The following is a 16844-nucleotide window of genomic DNA, read 5'->3' on the forward strand; positions in this document are numbered from 1 at the left end:
GGTAAACAGAGTCAGACATGATGGATGGCGAGACCGGAGTGGAAGCGTGAGTGGATCTAGAGTAAACGATGTGGGGAAGCGAGACAGTGGGAGTGATGTGGAAAACCACTTAAACCTTTCGGCTTCAGTCCATTTAACCACGTTGAGAAAAAAAAAAAAAAAAAAAAACTCAGCTTGGGAAATTCGTTTTCTTGACGAGGTTTCCTCTCCGCAGGAAAGCAAATTTCCCAGAATGTCAAACTTCTCCTTTTTTCTGTATCAAAACCTACCAAGTCTAGAGGTAAATATATATATTTTTAAATATCTAATGATGGATCCACTCAGCTGTAAGGCCGGAGCGTATTTTGCTGTTCGTTACCTCGATACGCAATTTTTAGCTTCCAAAGAAGGTGCAGGGTTTTTTTTTTCTGTTTTCAGGTCAGCTTTACTGTCACACCTTCCAGTTTCATCCACAGTTTAAAAGCCAGACAGAGGTGATGCTGGGCCAGAACAGAAACGCAAACAGGACTGACGAAGTAGCCGGACTGCTAATGTGGAGACACGAAGAGGACAGCTACATACAGTACATGTGTAAACAGTTTTTCTTCCTCCAGTTTTAAAACCCCCCCAAAGAAGTCACAATCACAAGACACTCTCGGGTTCATTCTCAGATTCAAGTGTCTGATTTTTGTTTTTCTTTTCTATTTTTTGAAAACATTGTCACTTTTTTTTTTTTTTTTTTTTTCTTTTTGACCCACGTCTTTAAGTCTTTTTAGGTGACAGTCCGTTAACGTGCAGGTTGGCAGGGGACAGCTCCTCCCAAAATAAAAACACTGACCGGAGCAGAGATGAGTAAGTGTTAAAATAAGTGCCGAAAGAGGGGAAAAAAAGCTGTTTGTGAGGGTGGAAGAAAATGTTAGAAATAACGAGAACAAAAAAACGTAGCAAAAAAACCCCTAAAAGTAGCGAATGAACTAACGTGTCGTGAGAAGTTAGTTTAAAAATCGCCCACAAGTGTCCGAAACATAAAGTGCAGGCAGTGTCTGTTCTTTGAAACCGCCGTAGCCCCCGGCCATTAAAAGAGTCCAAGAGAAAACAACCAAAACAAAAAAAAAAAAAAAAATCAATAATGCTGAATTGTCAACAATCCACAGTAGGAACAGCTGGATTCCAGAGGAGTCTCTCGCTCAAGGCAGGGGTTGGATTTGGTTGTCAGTTTATTAAGAGGACGAGGGGGCGCCGCACGGACCCTCCCCACTTCCACCCGAATGCCTCGCCCGGCGCTCCGTTCACTCGACCCGGATGAGCAGTCCGTAGAGGAGCGTGCCGCCCTGCTCCTTGGTGATCCACTCGATCTCTGAGTTGCTGAAGCGAGGGTCCAGGGGCTCGCTGTGGCCGAGCGTCTGGGGTCCCACCTTGTAGGAGCCGGGACGCACGCACACCTGGAATCCCACCTGAGCCTGGTGGCAGCGGTGGGAGCGGGGGTCCTGAAATCTGCATGAGGAGAAGGAGAGCTGTCGGTAAGTGCTCTCCTTTCATTTCAAATGCTCAAAACTTGATTTTTCCAATGTGCATAAAAACAAGCAGGCAGACCTAAAGTGCTTTTCTGAACCAGGTGGACTTACTGCACTTTGGGGGCAAAGATCTCCATGCCGGAGTAGCGCATAGTGGGGGAGAGCCGCACTCTGGGAACCTCCCTGCCGGGGGCGCAGTTCTCCTCCGGCTCGCTGTAGCCATTCGGCCCCTCTGCCTTCACGGGGGACACTGAGAAGATGGACGACGTCCCTGCGGCGACAAAGTGATGAGAATTTCACCTTTAAAGAACAGCTTTGGACACGAAGAGGAAAATCAAACACTCCAACAGAAGAACCTCAGAGGCACAGAGTGTGGAGGCAGCAATTTACCAGGCAGCAGCTGGCTGTGGTCCAGCGTGCGTCGCAGGGCTCCTACACTGGTGCCGTGGTACGCGATGTGCCACTTCTTCAGCGCGTTAGAAACCTCACAGTGCGGCTTGATCCTGCACAGAGAGCACGCGTTTGCTTACAGACACATGCAGCAGACAGGTTTTTCTGTCCCCCTGATGTAATTCTTAGTGTTATTGTCCCTTTTGTTTTATGCTGTATGAATAAATAAATTAGTTTTAAATATTAACAAGCTCACACAAAAATGAAAAGTTTTTCAAGATTTACTTCCACTGGAACTCATTACCTCCTACAGCCCATGGTGAAATTAAAGGTGCATTCAGCCATTTTTATCAGCTCTCTCCCTGGCACTGAGTCAAAGTACACAGCTGTGACTGATTCGTGCGATGGCTCACTGCTCTGTCGTACCTGAGGGCAAAGCGGCACCACCCAAAGGGCAAGGCGTAGTCCCGGGGCGGCTCTCCTCTCTTGTAATAAGCCTCGTCACCCCGGAGCTTGTGGCAGGACTCACAGTAGCACAGGTTGTACTTTGCGTCTTCGTTAAAATAACCATCTGCCGACCGGTGGGAGAGGAGACAGAGATGGTGATCGTTGTGCGATTTTAGATCGGGGACAGAGCTCGAAGGCTGGAGTAAAACTCACCTGGTAGCGTGAGCAGGTCCTTGAAGCGCGAGCACAGTGCCTGGTACTCACAGGTCTTGTTGGGGTTGACCTCTGGAGGCGGCGTCCAGCACACACTCTCTTTGATTCCTGTCAAAACATGACGGCAAAAAGTCAAAACTGAGCAGAAGCTGAATGAAAAGAGACACAAACCGTGAACGCTGGCTTCTTACCGTCAACCATGTCGGCCTTCTCCATGTCCCCCTGACATCGAGTCTCACCGCTCTCTCCTCCCACAGCCGGCACGTTGTTTGTTACTATTGTAACCTGCAATGACAACACAACGTTCATTAGCATATCTTGGGGTTCAGTACATACTGATGTAGTGCTGACATCATTATTGGTTGATCAGTTAATCACCAGGTGAGATCATTTAAATCATTTATCGATCAAACATACGTTGGTTGCTGCGTCTCTAATTTGAAGATTTGTGAAAAATAACCAGAATGCAACAGGACAAAGTGAGTGTGGTGGAGCACTTGTGCGTCTGTAGCGCTGACCTGCTCGCACTGGCCGTAGAGATCGATGAAGGGGTAGCAGGGTGAAGGGATGTCCTGCGCCGCCACGCCCTGGTCCATGCCGTTGACGTAGAGGTGGAGACAACTGTTGGCGTCCACCAGCAGACCCAACACTGTCCCCTCCGGACAAGTGTCCAGATTAGGACCGTAGTTCTCACATATCTGAGGAAAAGAGTGAGCAGTAAGAACAGTGGATGGCGAGAGGAGAGCAGGAAGAGAAACGAGAAGAGATCGATCAATCAGTCAGTCAGTGAGGCTGATGTCAGCACGACGTTTGTCACACAAGACAAAAATCAATTCATGGCAGATTCTGTGTGTTTACCTTGAGGGAGTTGTGGAAGACGGAGTCTCTCTGCAGCAGCCAGGCAGAGCGTTTCAGGCAACACGCCGTGGAGGGGAAGTTGAGCCGGTCGGGGGAGTGACCAATCACCCCCAGCGACAGCGACGACGTCCACGACGGGTTCAGACGGTCGATCTGAAACTGGAGACCAAAGAGAGGCTAGAGCAGTCAGAGCCTGAAATACCTTCTTGACGTATTTGGAGTGATTTCTACAGGTAAATTCACGTGAACCTGAATCATGGCCAGCTGGACCACACATAGAAACCAAAATATACTGAAAAGGTACCTGGAACAGCTGCTGGCGAGCCAGCGGCTGGGCGGTGACCAGCAGGCCCTGGTTGTAGCTGGAGACTCTGGCTGCTGTCAGGTTCTGGTTGGACAGCTGGATGTTCTTGCCGTGGTTTTCCAGGAACGCCATGATGGTGGGCACCAGGGCGCACGGCTCCGTCTCGACCTGGAGGTGGGAAGAGGTGGCACGATGAGTCTGACTTTCAGGGTCTTTAAACTGCCGGCGCTCTCCTCTCTTTAGGCTCCTACCTCTCTGACGGGGGTGCTGTCCTCCTCTCCCTCACTGCAGCTGTCTGAGGAGAGCGAGGGCGCCTTCACGCTTTCCATGTCCTCCATCAACGAGGAGCTCACGATGGACACCGCTGTTATCCGCCCGTACAGGTCCAACACTGCATACACATTCTGCGAGGGGCCGCAGAGAGGTGCTCAGTGGCAGCGTGAGGCCAAGCAGCTGTGTACTGTAGGTGTGTGTGTGTGTGTGTGTACCTTGGCTACTGCAGTCGCTGCAGGTCCCATGTCTTCCCCGTCGATGAAGATGTGCATGGTGTCGTCACTGCACCTCTTCACTCCCACGCGGTTCCCGACCTGTGAGGATCAGTCGATTAAAAACAATGATGAGGCCAGGCAGCACAGATTTGTTTTTAATCAAGAAGAGCAAACAATCTGCTGAGAAAATTAATAAGCTGTTACTAATTGAATTGTGTCACATCGACTTTAAGCAGCAGCAGAATGTCATAACTCCTTCTACTATCGACTGCAGGAGAAAATAAGAATAATCAATAGTCAAGATTCAAATGAAAGAAATCAGAATATTCAGGTACTGATGTTAATGTGTTCATTCATGGTCTTTGTTACCTTAATGTAAACATTAAATAATGGCTCTGTGCTGCTGATCTACCACACTCCTCCTTGTGCAGTGTTAAATATGGATGCATTCATCGGCGTGGACAGGGAGCGATCCCACAGCGGCTGCACAGCAGTTCTGTATCTTTCATACGACCTCTAACCACATCGAACTGTTTTTACGCAATCCGTAACATTTTGAGCTGACTGTAAATCTAACAGGTAGCCACGAGGAGCTGCCAGACCCGGAGTGGAGTGATTTTCCTCACAGAGCAGGGGTGGGGGGTGCAGCTTACCGTCAGCCGGTCCAGTGAGCAGCAGTAGTTCTGGCGCTGCAGCACGCCGTTGCGACGGACCTCAGAGCCGCAGAGCAGCCAGGTGACCTTGGTGCGAAGCTGCGGGAGGGAGGGGGAGAGTCCTGACAGCGGGCAGGACGGCAGCTCAGGGGGTGCCAGCGTGGTCAGACCGATATGCAGCGAACCGCACCACTGCTCATCCACTTCATCAATCCTCACCTGCAGAAGGCAGAGAGAGGAATCAGGAGAGAGCGGAAACACGAGCGGTAGAAGCAAATGGAAAACATAAACCATGTCATTTCTATTAAAGCAAATTCGACTTCTATCAGATGATGCTATTTAAGGTTAACGTGCACATTATTTGAAAAATGACATTTCCTCGAGCCCTCGTTTACCTCGAACAGCTCGTCCGCTTTCAGTTCCTTCGCACTGAACACGATGCCGTGAGCGTAGCCTCCAACCCTGACGGCCTGGCAGCCCTCACCGAGCAGCACCACGTTCTTACCGTGTTTACTGTGGAGCCGGTGGGCTACGCCTGCTACTACACACACACACACACACACGCACACACACAAAAGACACATTGATACAAAAACACATCTCGATGAAAGGATTTTTAAAAATCTTCAATTTTAGGAATCCATACAATTGAAATAGAATATGTTGGTGGAAAACTATAGAAAAAAAACCTTTGCAGACTTTTCATACAGTTCATCTGATTTGAAAATGCAGACCTGAGTCACAACCCTGACGTGTACCGGGGAGGGTTCGTATACCTTTTTAAGAGTACAATTCAAGCACTTTCAAAACATTTCCAGACTCTCGAAGCCTTTATCTAAATTGTTACTATTAAATGCAAAAAGTTTACAGAATTCCTTTCTACCCACAGTAATCAAAGCGTATTTGTCTCTGTCTTATTTTACCTGCTGTTCATCTTATTAATGCTTTGATTGTATGTTTTGATCATGGTTATCTAATGCTTGCTAATTTCCCCACCAGAGGACGAAAAACAAATATGAAGATGGGATCATTTCATTTCAAATATTAAAACAGTGTTGGTTTAAATGAGTGCAGCTGAAACTCCAGATTATTTTGAAAATGAAGTGTTTTTCAAGAAGCATATCAACATCATCTCCCAAACTTTCAGACTGTGTCTGAACGCTGACCTGGTGAGTGGATGGGGAAGCTCTTCTCAGTGATGTTGCTGGTGCAGAGGCTGTTGTCCAGCGGGCCTGAGGAGCTGGTGATGGACACCTGAACACACTGGCCATACAGGTCGATCACAGCATACACCTCTGAGAGTCGGAGCGAGACATCGAATGAAACATACCTCGAGCCAGCGGTCAACCATAACTGTGCTGCAGCCGAGACATTTCTGATTTCTATTAACTACTCCTTTACCTGGAGGCAGACCGGAGCAGGCGACGCCTTGGTCCACGCCGTTGATGTAATAGTGGAGGTCGCCGCTGGCTGAGCGCATCATGCCAATCCGTGAGCCCGTGGTCAGGGAGTCCAGGTCACAGCCGTAGTTGTTGCGCATCGTGTTGCCGTCCTGCATGATGGCCGTTCCGCTGTGGAAAAAGGAAGATGTGTACAATCTGTGATCCAAATGTAAACAAAAGCTGCCATCCAACCAAAACTTCAGGGAGGAAACAGTAAAAAAATACAAATATACAGGTATGCATCTTCTACCTGAGCATCCAGGTGTCATAGTCGATATCAGTCATCGTGTTGGGAAACTCAAGCTCATCTGGCCTGATGGCTGTCACTCCTGGACACACATGGAGGTCAGTGGTGATTACTCATGAAATACATTCAAATACGTGTGAAATGCTGCAGCAGAGACGAATGTTCAATGTCACAGAAAACACAAGCTGCCGGATTCCTGGAGGACACAATGGGAGCAGCTCACCTGCTTCTATTGAACCCGACCAGCGGTCCACCATCTTCTGAATAACGATTTCAAACAGCTCTCCATCTCGAAGGCACCTGGAAGGAGGCGACAAGTTCAAATCCGGAGGCGGATCCGTGACAACACAGTCTGTGAATGCTGCTTAATCTCTGCTGTCAGCTCACAGGAGAATGAGCTCACTGTTACAAATTCAATATTTAGTCAGAACTCTGTCTACACCGTCGCCTGTAAATACCACGTCAAGCGACTCATAACCCGTTTGTATCTGGTGACTGCTTGACCAGATCGCTAATAACAATGGCCGGTTGTGGTCGGCTTCAACAAAGCATGCCTTGAATATGTCCTACTTACTCAGAATAGTGCTCCATAATGTCTAAAGACATACTTCTATGACTAAAACCCTAAAATAATCTACTCTCTGCTGGGCTGTTGTCAATCTGCCCCACAAATTAGCTTTAATTAAGAGAAAACTGAAACTGCCTCCTTACCTTCTGTCACCTGCTGCAGATCACTGAGCATTGAAACTAAAGCACAGATGGCAGAAGCCGCTCGTTTTTCAGACTAAGTCCCTGCAAAAGTTTAGACTTGCACCAGCTGTTACGGTGCGATTCTGCTGATCGACTTCGATGTAATGAAAATCTAAATGTGGAGGGAAATGGGTGGCTTACTAGCTTGAGCAGACATTAGTGGCAACATCTAGAAGTCACTAAAGGTTTTTTGACATTGGTCTCATCACCTGTTGGAAATGACAATGGCGTCGTTGAACTCGCTGCGGCAGTTCTGACGCAGGGCGGTGCGCCCCCCGTTGGTGATGACGGCGTTGGTGCCGTGTAGCTGGTGGAAACGCAGGTCGTTGGTTGTGCTGCCTCCACCTACTGAGCAGGGGCTCCCGGGGGACATGGCTGTGGGGCCCTCTGAGCTGTCCTCTGGAAGAGGGGGAAGGTCCACTAAGACAGAGGAGGGGGAACAGACAGACGTTCAGAATCTCATTATTTTAGCATCCTAACAGCCCTGTTCCACTTCCTCCCTCTCTCACCCATGTCGTCCATGATGGTGGCCTGAGCAGCCTGGCCGTAGAGGTCCACCACGGCGTAGACACTGGGAGGGACGTTCCAGGCTGCTGGGCCCTGAGCCACACCGTTCACAAAGAAGTGGAGGCTGCCATCTTCTTTCCGCACGACGCCCACTGTGTCGCCAGCCTGCAAGACGGGAAAAAGGGTTTAGAAAGGGATTAGTGCAAAGTGTGAGGAGGGAGGAGGAAAGAAGGTGAAGCTGAGTAATAAAAAGGAAAAATCACTCACCTTGAGCCGGTCCAGGTTGTGTCCATACTCGTCCAGGATTGTTGTTCCGTTGTGCATTACACCGTTCCCCGTCATCATCCACGTCCCTGGAAAACAAAAATGTTAATTTTTCCGTTTGAAACTTCTCTTCTACATCATCCAGCGTTCATCAGTGTGTCCGCATTTTCTGTTTCACCTGAGCGCAGGTTGGTCATGGTGGAGGGCAGCTGCAGGTATGCAGGGTTGTGCGTTGTGACGCCGATTTCGATGGAGCCCGCCCACTTGTCCACCATCTTGTCGATGCGAACCTGGAACACCTCATTGGAGCGCAGCGGCCGGCTGCTCAGGACCACGCCGTGGTTGAAGTCATCAGTCGCGCTGTGGAAGCAGTGTTGTGAACTTACGTGTGTATCAGTGTTTTATGTTAAGCATGTGAAGAATAAGAGGTGGACTCACTGTGGCCGCAGCGCCGTCCTGCCTTCACTGATGATGGCGGCCTTCTGGCCACAGTTGGCGTGGAAGAGCAGCCGGTCGGGCCCCTCTGTGTCTGGGGTGAGGGAGAGAGCAGGCCTGGGTCGGCCGACGTCCGGCGATAGAGCCCTCATGATGGCGTTGTTGCGTCTGAGGCGGTCACTGTGGTTGTGGTTGTGGACTATGGTGACTTTGACGGCCATGCCGTAGAGGTCGACCACGCCGTAGACCACGCCGGGGGTCTGGGCCGCCGCAACACCTGAGGACAGACAGCAAGTGGTCATGAGACCGACTTCCATCACTGTTGCTCCACAGCCAACATTCTCAGTATTATGCAGTACAGTATTTATACATACATACAGTATTTCTTGTGTTTCTAAGTATTGATTATAATGTAAGTATATCAGTGCTGTAGTCGATACGTCAAGTACTCCTGCTATTTATCTATAAAAAAACCAAACATATGTTCATGTTTCACTTGGTCTCATCTTTCTCTTCTGAGCTGATTGGCTCATTTATAAACATCACCATCAAATCACCGTGACCATCCACTTCCAGCCCACCCTCCTCTCCCCTCATTAGGGTCTCACCTTGGTCGATGCCATTGATGTAGAAATGAAGCGCTCCGCTGGCTTTGCGCATCAACCCTATGTGATCTCCCTCCTACACGTGGATGAGAGGAGTTCATGGAGATTATACAAAACACACACACGCACAGCAGGTGGCAGAGTGAAATGTGCGTGTGCGTCATCACAAACCTGAAGTTCATCGAGGCTGAATTCACAGTATTCCCTGCGGGTTCCTTTCCCGTTGGTCAGAATCCCGCAGCCACTCATCATGATTGTACCTGATATGAACAGCCAGAATAACGTCATAAACACTGGACAACCGCTGGTTTATTTAGCACAATTTCTATTCTGTGTGTGTGTGTGTGTGTGTTACCTGAGCGCAGATTGGTCATAGTTGCAGGATAGTCCAGGTTGTTGGGATTGTGCGTGGTCACGCCAATCTCTATTGAGCCTGACCACTTGTCCACTAGCTTATCAATGCGGATCTGAAAGTAGAACAGAGGGTATGAAGTACAGACATTTTTGTTTGTCTTTGTCTGCTTGGCTGTCATGTCGCCATTACTACTAACTCTCCTCAAATGTTTATTATATGTAATTATCTAATTCTAATATGCTCAAATCAGGCTGTAAATCAGTTCTACAATGGACTTAAAAACACTGTGATGTTTTCTTGTTTCAGTATCATCCTGCTCGTCACTCCATTATTCATATATGAACACGCATCCCGGCACTGAGTTTGTGTGACTGTAAACACCTCAAACATCTCGTTGTGTCGGAGCGGCCGGTTGGTCATCACCACGCCGTTGTTGAACTCGTCCAGCGGTCTCCTCCGCTCCGCCGTCTTGTTGTTGTTGCTCAGTTTGATCAGTGTGCCACATTTCTCGTGGAAGAGCAGCGCGTCGTTGGTGGTCATCCCACCCGTCACGACCCCCGGCCCAACCCCTCCGTTACCCGCAGGACTGTTATTAGTATTTCCACCTTCTCCGGCACCACCAGCTCCTCCTCCTCCACCCCCTCCTGTTGTCCCTGTTCCACTGTCGCTGTTGACAGCACCTCCTCCACTGCTGCTGCTGCTGCTGCTGTTCCCCCTGTCATTTCTGGACGAGGAGTCGGTTCCAGTATTTCCTCCTCCTCCGCCGCCGCCTGCTCCTCCTCCACCTCCACCATCTTCCCCTCCACCCTCATCCTCAGAGCGATAGAAAGATACTATTGCGTTGTTGAACACATCAAAGAGCTGGTGCTCAGTTAGAACTGAAGAAAGGGAGAGAAGAAGATGTCAATACTGGTCGTGTTGGACAGCATCCATCACCTGACCTGAGGAGGATTTTCTTACCCGTGTCAGGCTCCAGGTTGTTGGGGAACTTGTCTGGTCTGCTGTGACTGCAGCTAAGCTCAGGCACTGATGGGGAGAAGGGTGACAGGATGGGTGAGAACAGCAAATCCCAGAATACATCTTGGTAAAAAAGAACCACACTGATAAAAAACAAACAAACCCTACCTTCATCTCCATTCATCATTCCATTCATTGCTGCCACATTCATCAGTGCCGTGATCCCCACATCCTCCCGAACCCCGCACACCACTACTTCTTCCTCCTCTTCCTCATCCTCTTCCACCTCCTCCCGCTCTATTGTCTCTTTCTCAGCGGAGGGCGGCGGTGGCTCACAGCTCACCACCGTCACTTGAGTGCATTTGCCGTATAGGTCCACCACTGCCCAGAGCTTGGGCGGCAAGCCGCTCGCAGCTGCACCGCAGTCCTGCCCGTTGACCCAGAGGTGGAGCTCCCCGCGAGAGCTGCGCTGAATGCCCACCCGATCGCCCTCGGAGAGCTGGTCGAGGTCGCGGCCGTATTCCTCCAGGACCGAGCGACCGTCACGCAGCACCGAGCAGCCCGACACGATCCAGGAGCCGCCCTTAAGGCCTGTGGCACTGCTGGGGAAGTCCAGCGCGGCGGGGTCCAGTGCCGTGACGCCAATCTCAATGGAGCCGCTCCACGAATTCACCTGACGGAAAAGATTTAATGGATATTTACATTATCAGCACGCACAAATTATGACACATCATGGCACTCAAAGTTTTCTATTTTTACTCATATGAAATTTTTCTGTGGATACTATGAAATTTAGACACACTGGCAACTACAATAAGAGATCCAGAGAGAGAAAGCAGTAAGGAAACAGTTGTCAGCAGCTGTTACTCTGAGGCTCAGTGGAAGCGTCGAAGCTGTGATGTTCAAAGGGTGAAGCACTGTGCTAAAAACTGCAGGTAGATATCTATGGAAAACAAAGTGAGCCTTGTTGTATGATCCATCTTGTTATTTTTAGTCACTCTGTCAGTGAAGAACGTGGCTCAGGGAGCGCTCCTTTGAAAATAAAACAGGACAGTGTGAACACACAGCGACATGAAGGAAACAAACCGAGCTATGGGATAGCAAAATGTAGAGGCAGCGGTTGTACATCTAGCAGTACGCTACAATCCCCAATGTTAACCTCAAACACTGAGTGGAAAAATTAACCCAGGGTCAAACAAATTAATTCCTCATCACCGTACTCTCCTTAACGAACCAACCAGTGGGATGTTCCCTCAAACACGACTGTAGCACCAGAATCCAACTTCCAAGATGAGATGTTAAAAACATATTGATGCAGAAAGGCAGCAGAGTGCACATCCTGTGCTATATTTAGACCAGGTCCAGGGGAACAGATCAGAGAAAAAATAGAGTTACACATCTTTCTGGCTTCATGGTCAACTAATCCCACAAAAAACACACTTGTGTTGAACATTTTTGTGTAATGAGCTGACCACTGAATCAGAAGACTCATCAGATCCCTTTGTCGGTCCAATTAAGTGTGGGCAGCTTTCATCCACTCTCTTTCCTTTCCTACTTTTTGGAATTTGCTCGAAAATCTGCTGCGACCTCTGTGTTATTCAGCTAAAAGTGGAGTGAATTATGAACCCTCAGCTGCTCGATTCTGCCAGCTGACAGTCGTAGCTAACCCTCCCACCTCCCTGATCATGTTTCTTCTTTCTTCTGTATAGTCACAGAAACAAACTCTCATGGAAACACAGACGTCAACATGGTCCAGCTGTGGTGATTAAATCTGTGCACACAATGAAAACAACATTTAAGCAAGCAAGCTTCACCTCCATGATCTTGCTTTCCGCAGATGATTTAAGACATGAAAAACAAAACAAATGTTTCACTGCAAAACTCCTTTTGCCTTTGCATGACATTGAAATCATATCGCGTAACATGCAGCCCAGAAGTTCCATTTCTTCCCCCGATACAGAAAACTCAGCGTAAGCTCACAATAATGTGATACTCTATTGATCTCCAGGGCTGAGTTCTATTTTTTCATGGGTTTTGCCTCCATGATGTCGATGACAGAGTGCACCGTCAGCTACGGAGCGGAGTCGGTGCAGCTGGTGGAGATTGGGAGTCCTGTTTAGAGACACTTCAGCCCAGCAGATGCTTGCCGACACACAGGGGCACGAACCCACGACATCCCACTGAGGAGTGACCTCCTGGCTCCACCTGACCCTCTGCCCCCCGCAGAATGACATCCAAGAAAAACCATGCAGGTCGTTCCTCGAGAAAAGACGATCGAGTCAAAAGTACTTTAAGATGAATCATCAACCGCTCTCCTTTTCCTTTTCCCCTCCTGGTACTACTCCACAGGACTGTAGTGCAAGTTGGCAGAAATCCACCCCAATGAAGTGACCTTGAGCATAACATTGAAGTCCCACCAGCTCCCGGGATGTTTTTCTGCAGCTCACCTCCGCACCGAGGAAAAAACAATAGAAAGATTCTTCCAAGATCAGAATCATTTCAAAAACACTGTCCTGTTTGCCTCCACTCCTTTGTTTCCTCCCATGGTGTCCTCCTCAGCTGTGTGGCAGGTGCTATGTAAGGCAGTGTGCTACGAAAGCCCGGGTATCTAGGTTAACAGATTTAGAAGTAACTCAGTCTGACCGGGTCGCTGTGTGGAGGAGACAGACATCGCCTTCCCTTGCTCATTCACTTATGTAACAGCCAGCCTGTGGGTGTCTGCCTTTCAGTCTCTCTCTGTCTCTCTCTCTCTGTTCAAAAGACCAATAACTATAGGATATAACCATACATGCCGAGCACGACCACTAGACAGCTTTTGAAAAGAATGAAAAATTAATTGCATCCAAAGCAGGGACTGAGAAGCACTGCTAAGACTACACAGAGAGGGAAAAGCTTCGCAGCTCGCAAACCACACACAAGGACGAAATGTAACAGCCGAGTTCTGCATAGGTGAGACATGGGCACAATTTTGGAACAGGAAGGTTTTACCACCATTTAAAATACTGACAATGACAAAATTGGATTTTTACACTTGTACCAATTTTAACTAAAATGTATATTTCTAAGTTGTATTACAATATAAAAACGAGCTGTGCTTTAAAAACACTAACTGTGCTGATACCTTCATTCTGCTGCTCATTTGACAATCGTCTTAGTAACATATGCATAGAGTACACTGTCAAAAAGGTCCTAATAATCTCATTTCAAAAGTGGACATGATATTGGCAACAAAACTAATAACAGAACAATATAATACTGATGACATTACAGGCCTAACATTGGCTATTGCACTGAAACTAGCAATTATTTCCATTCCTGATCAATCTGCCAATTTCTTCCTTAATTAATCGATTTATAGTTCGGTATGTTAAACACTGTTTCTCCCAGTTTGTCAGGCAACCTCCTCAAATAGCTTATTCTGTCTGAACACCAGTCCCAAACCCAAAAATATTTGTTTTGCTGTCATATAAGAGAGAAAAAAGCAGCAAATTGTCACAGATGAAACGCTGGAGCTGCAGAATGTTTGACATAAAGGTTTGAAAAACTACTTATCAAACTGATCATTTTTCTCCTGAAAAATCAACAAATCAACTAATTGTTTCAGCTCTTTCTGCCTGTGACTAATAACATGCTGATAACAGCCTACACTATGGGTCATTTTCCATTTCAAATCAACGTTTCCAACTAATATGCGCAATATGTGAGATGTATGTTCCAAAGCTGGATCATTCCTCTAGACCACAGCTTTAAATACAAACCCTAAACCACTGACAGAGTCCCAGTCTGAGCAAACTGTTTGTCTAATAAATAATTTCATTTGCTCGTCCTCTTGTGCTCATTTTCTAACGTCTCACTGTAGCTTAGTGGATGTCAGTAAACGAGAGGGGCAGTCATACCAGTCTGGGTGCTTTGCGATGGAAAATTATTGATTTTCACCCAGGCAATGCTTGTCATGACAGAGCATGAGGCTGTTTACGAGAGCTCTTATCAGGCTGAGAGCACTGTAAGGGACAGATAATCATTTGCATACAGTAAGGTGCCATTGAACTACGTTAGCTTCACTGGCCCTTGTGCATCCTGGTAGATTTTCTGAATAACTATGCATCTTGGCCGGACACGCTGCTATTCAGAGGGTGAATACTGCATGTGGCCCAGTTGGCACTGGCACCGGCTTCAGAGCTGCCATGTTGTTGACAAACCCAGTAGGGCTGCAAGCTGCAGAGGCCATTACAACAGACAAGCGCTTCTATGCTGATAACAGGCAAAATGTGTGCACAGGCATTGATATGATATGAGAGAGACCTGAGCCACAAGAGCACATACAAGCCATAAATAAGCACTCATGTAAAAGACATGAAAGCTGCAAATTCAAGGAAATGGAGGATTTAATTTGCTCTTTCATTGCAAACCATGTTCAAACTAAACAACTTCATCCTGAACAGCAGAGTGAAGACTATGAGATCCTCAAGGACAACAAGATACTGAACCTTGGTTTGAACAGAAGTATTAGGAGTAAGCGACCTGCATCTTGGTCACATGTTACTAGTTGCCGGCAAAAAAGCAATGAATACAAACTGGTGTAAAAAAAAGAAAGCCCTAAAACTGTGGATCTATGTAGCAAAAGATACACTTGTGATGAGCAATCTGGCATTTTTACTGAGGAATAAGAGACGTTTCCCAGATAAAATGAGAAAGAGATCTAAACAGATCTTCTCTGGAAACAGTGATCAATATCATATCTCGATCTGAACAATATGAACATACATTTAGCAGAGCAACAAATGTACACTCCATTTGATTCCCCATACTCTGATTTCTTATTAAATAAAATCTCACAGGACTAAAAAGTGGCAAATGTCCCTGCAGTAATACTGGAGGAGTGCATGTTTACAGACACCAGCCATTAATGAGTTATACGATTTAGTGGTCAGACTCCTCATGCATTACACTGGCAGTGCTTTGCGTTTGGATAAAGTGTATGAATAGTGAAGGTCCTTTAACTGTGGGTATCATTAATGACAGTAGTAACAGATAGCAGTACCTTATTGTACGCATTGTGTGTATTTAAGTTCACATATAGCCTTGGAGGCACTGTGATAGCCCAGCCTGGTATGAGCACTGCAGTATTATTAGCCATCGGCACCGACAGTCAGAGAGGCTGACAGGCACCTACGACTGTCACCCACTCCTTCAAAATAACACTAAACAGAGATACATTAACCAGCTTAGTTGAACTACCGTTGTGCAATAAACAACAGCAAGTCATTGTCAACACACGACAGACCCCCAAATAGCTCCTTCCAGAAAAGCTAACCCCGGCTAGCCTGAGCTCACGCCGCTTGCTACTTGCTACTGCTAGCGGCTCATTAGCATGGCTAACTGACGGTACCAAGGCAACACCAGCAGGTTATCGTTAGCTCAGTGATGAGTTAAACATCTCTACACTGAAGAATGTGTTTAATAAATCCACCTGTCCAGTACAAATCTCTGACTGTGACTGTAATTCACCCCTGAACAACTGCATCAACTGTGGCCGCTGTCAAGCAGTGTGAACCGCCCAGCATAGAAGAAGCCCCTCACTGCGGACAGAGACTGACCACCGGCCCGTCCCACCAGCGCTGCTCCCGCATTCCCGCTGCTCTCACCCCCGCTGAGGAGAAGCAGCAGCGGTGGGCCTGTTGTTGTTTACCTTCTTGTCAATGCGGACGGTGAAGACATCCCGGTCCCTCAGCGGCTCCTTACTAAGCACCAGCCCATGATTGAACTCCTGGACTGGCTGGTTGCGCCGGGCGGTTCGGTTCGAGTTGGACAGGCCGATCAGCTTTCCGCTCCGCGGATGCAGCTCCGCCGCCATCTTCAGTGGGCGGCCAGTATTCACGACAGTCGGGCTTTGCGACAGTAACGTATGGCAGGCGGTACATTTCTGCAATCCATGCAATTGAGCCGCACCGCACCCAGTTCTGTAATACATAAAATGACCCACTTTAAAGCTTGACATATGTTTAGAAATTGATTTCAATATGATTTGAACACGAAATTCAACTTACATTTTAAGGTACATATAATTTCAAGCATTTCTATTTTATTTTAGGCCCTATTTCTGACTGAAATCAATGTTTTTATTTATGGCTGTATACTAAATAATGTTGCCATCACTGAATGTGAAGTCAGTTTATAGTAAATAGACTTGATTTTAATGGGTGAACATTTTATTCATTCACCAAATGACAAAGTGGGAGAATGAAGGGGACCTTAAGCTCTACCAGGTTTATTTAATTTTATCTTATCTTATGTATTTTACTTAACTCATTTATGTTAATTAAGAAGGGTATTCGCCCCTAGTTAATACATTTTGCTGTCATGGGTTAAATGTGTTTTGTCAAACATAAACGTGTAGTCAAAATGTATTATTCATATAATGCCTCAAACGTTTCTG

General features: G+C 47.3%; 1 protein-coding gene across 2 annotated transcripts; it reads right to left on the reverse strand.

Moving 5' to 3' along the window:
- Positions 1 to 729: 729 nt before the first annotated feature.
- Positions 730 to 16280, reverse strand: neurl4 (neuralized E3 ubiquitin protein ligase 4). Of its 2 annotated transcripts, none has more exons than XM_076724255.1 (29): positions 16098 to 16280; positions 10577 to 11081; positions 10412 to 10477; positions 9833 to 10329; positions 9452 to 9563; positions 9268 to 9356; positions 9100 to 9172; positions 8495 to 8768; positions 8235 to 8416; positions 8060 to 8145; positions 7795 to 7957; positions 7495 to 7705; positions 6759 to 6835; positions 6539 to 6617; positions 6248 to 6417; positions 6013 to 6141; positions 5242 to 5387; positions 4847 to 5065; positions 4194 to 4292; positions 3957 to 4109; positions 3706 to 3873; positions 3402 to 3560; positions 3062 to 3241; positions 2735 to 2828; positions 2544 to 2651; positions 2310 to 2454; positions 1884 to 1996; positions 1605 to 1764; positions 730 to 1473 (listed from the first exon to the last, which is right to left on the reverse strand). In XM_076724255.1, exons 1-29 carry the CDS (start codon positions 16260 to 16262, stop codon positions 1269 to 1271), a joined length of 4827 nt encoding a protein of 1608 aa, XP_076580370.1. In that variant the 5' UTR covers positions 16263 to 16280; the 3' UTR covers positions 730 to 1268. The 2 variants fall into 2 exon arrangements, with proteins under 2 accessions (XP_076580370.1, XP_076580371.1); XM_076724256.1 differs by having other exon boundaries at positions 731 to 1473; positions 5242 to 5384.
- Between the last annotated feature and the right edge of the window lie 564 nt (positions 16281 to 16844).

This window comes from Chaetodon auriga, chromosome 24 (assembly GCF_051107435.1).
Source record: "Chaetodon auriga isolate fChaAug3 chromosome 24, fChaAug3.hap1, whole genome shotgun sequence".
Taxonomy (NCBI): Eukaryota; Metazoa; Chordata; class Actinopteri; order Chaetodontiformes; family Chaetodontidae; genus Chaetodon; species Chaetodon auriga.

Bases quoted from the DNA above. Each gene is read 5' to 3' on its own strand.
- neurl4 (XM_076724255.1), bottom strand. From the start codon at position 16,262: ATGGCGGCGGAGCTGCATCCGCGGAGCGGAAAGCTGATCGGCCTGTCC. The intron at 8,146-8,234 runs GTGAAACAGAAA...TTTGTTTTCCAG, and splicing joins CATGACCAACCTGCGCTCAG to GGACGTGGATGATGACGGGG. The intron at 7,958-8,059 runs GTGAGTGATTTT...CCCGTCTTGCAG, and splicing joins ACAACCTGGACCGGCTCAAG to GCTGGCGACACAGTGGGCGT.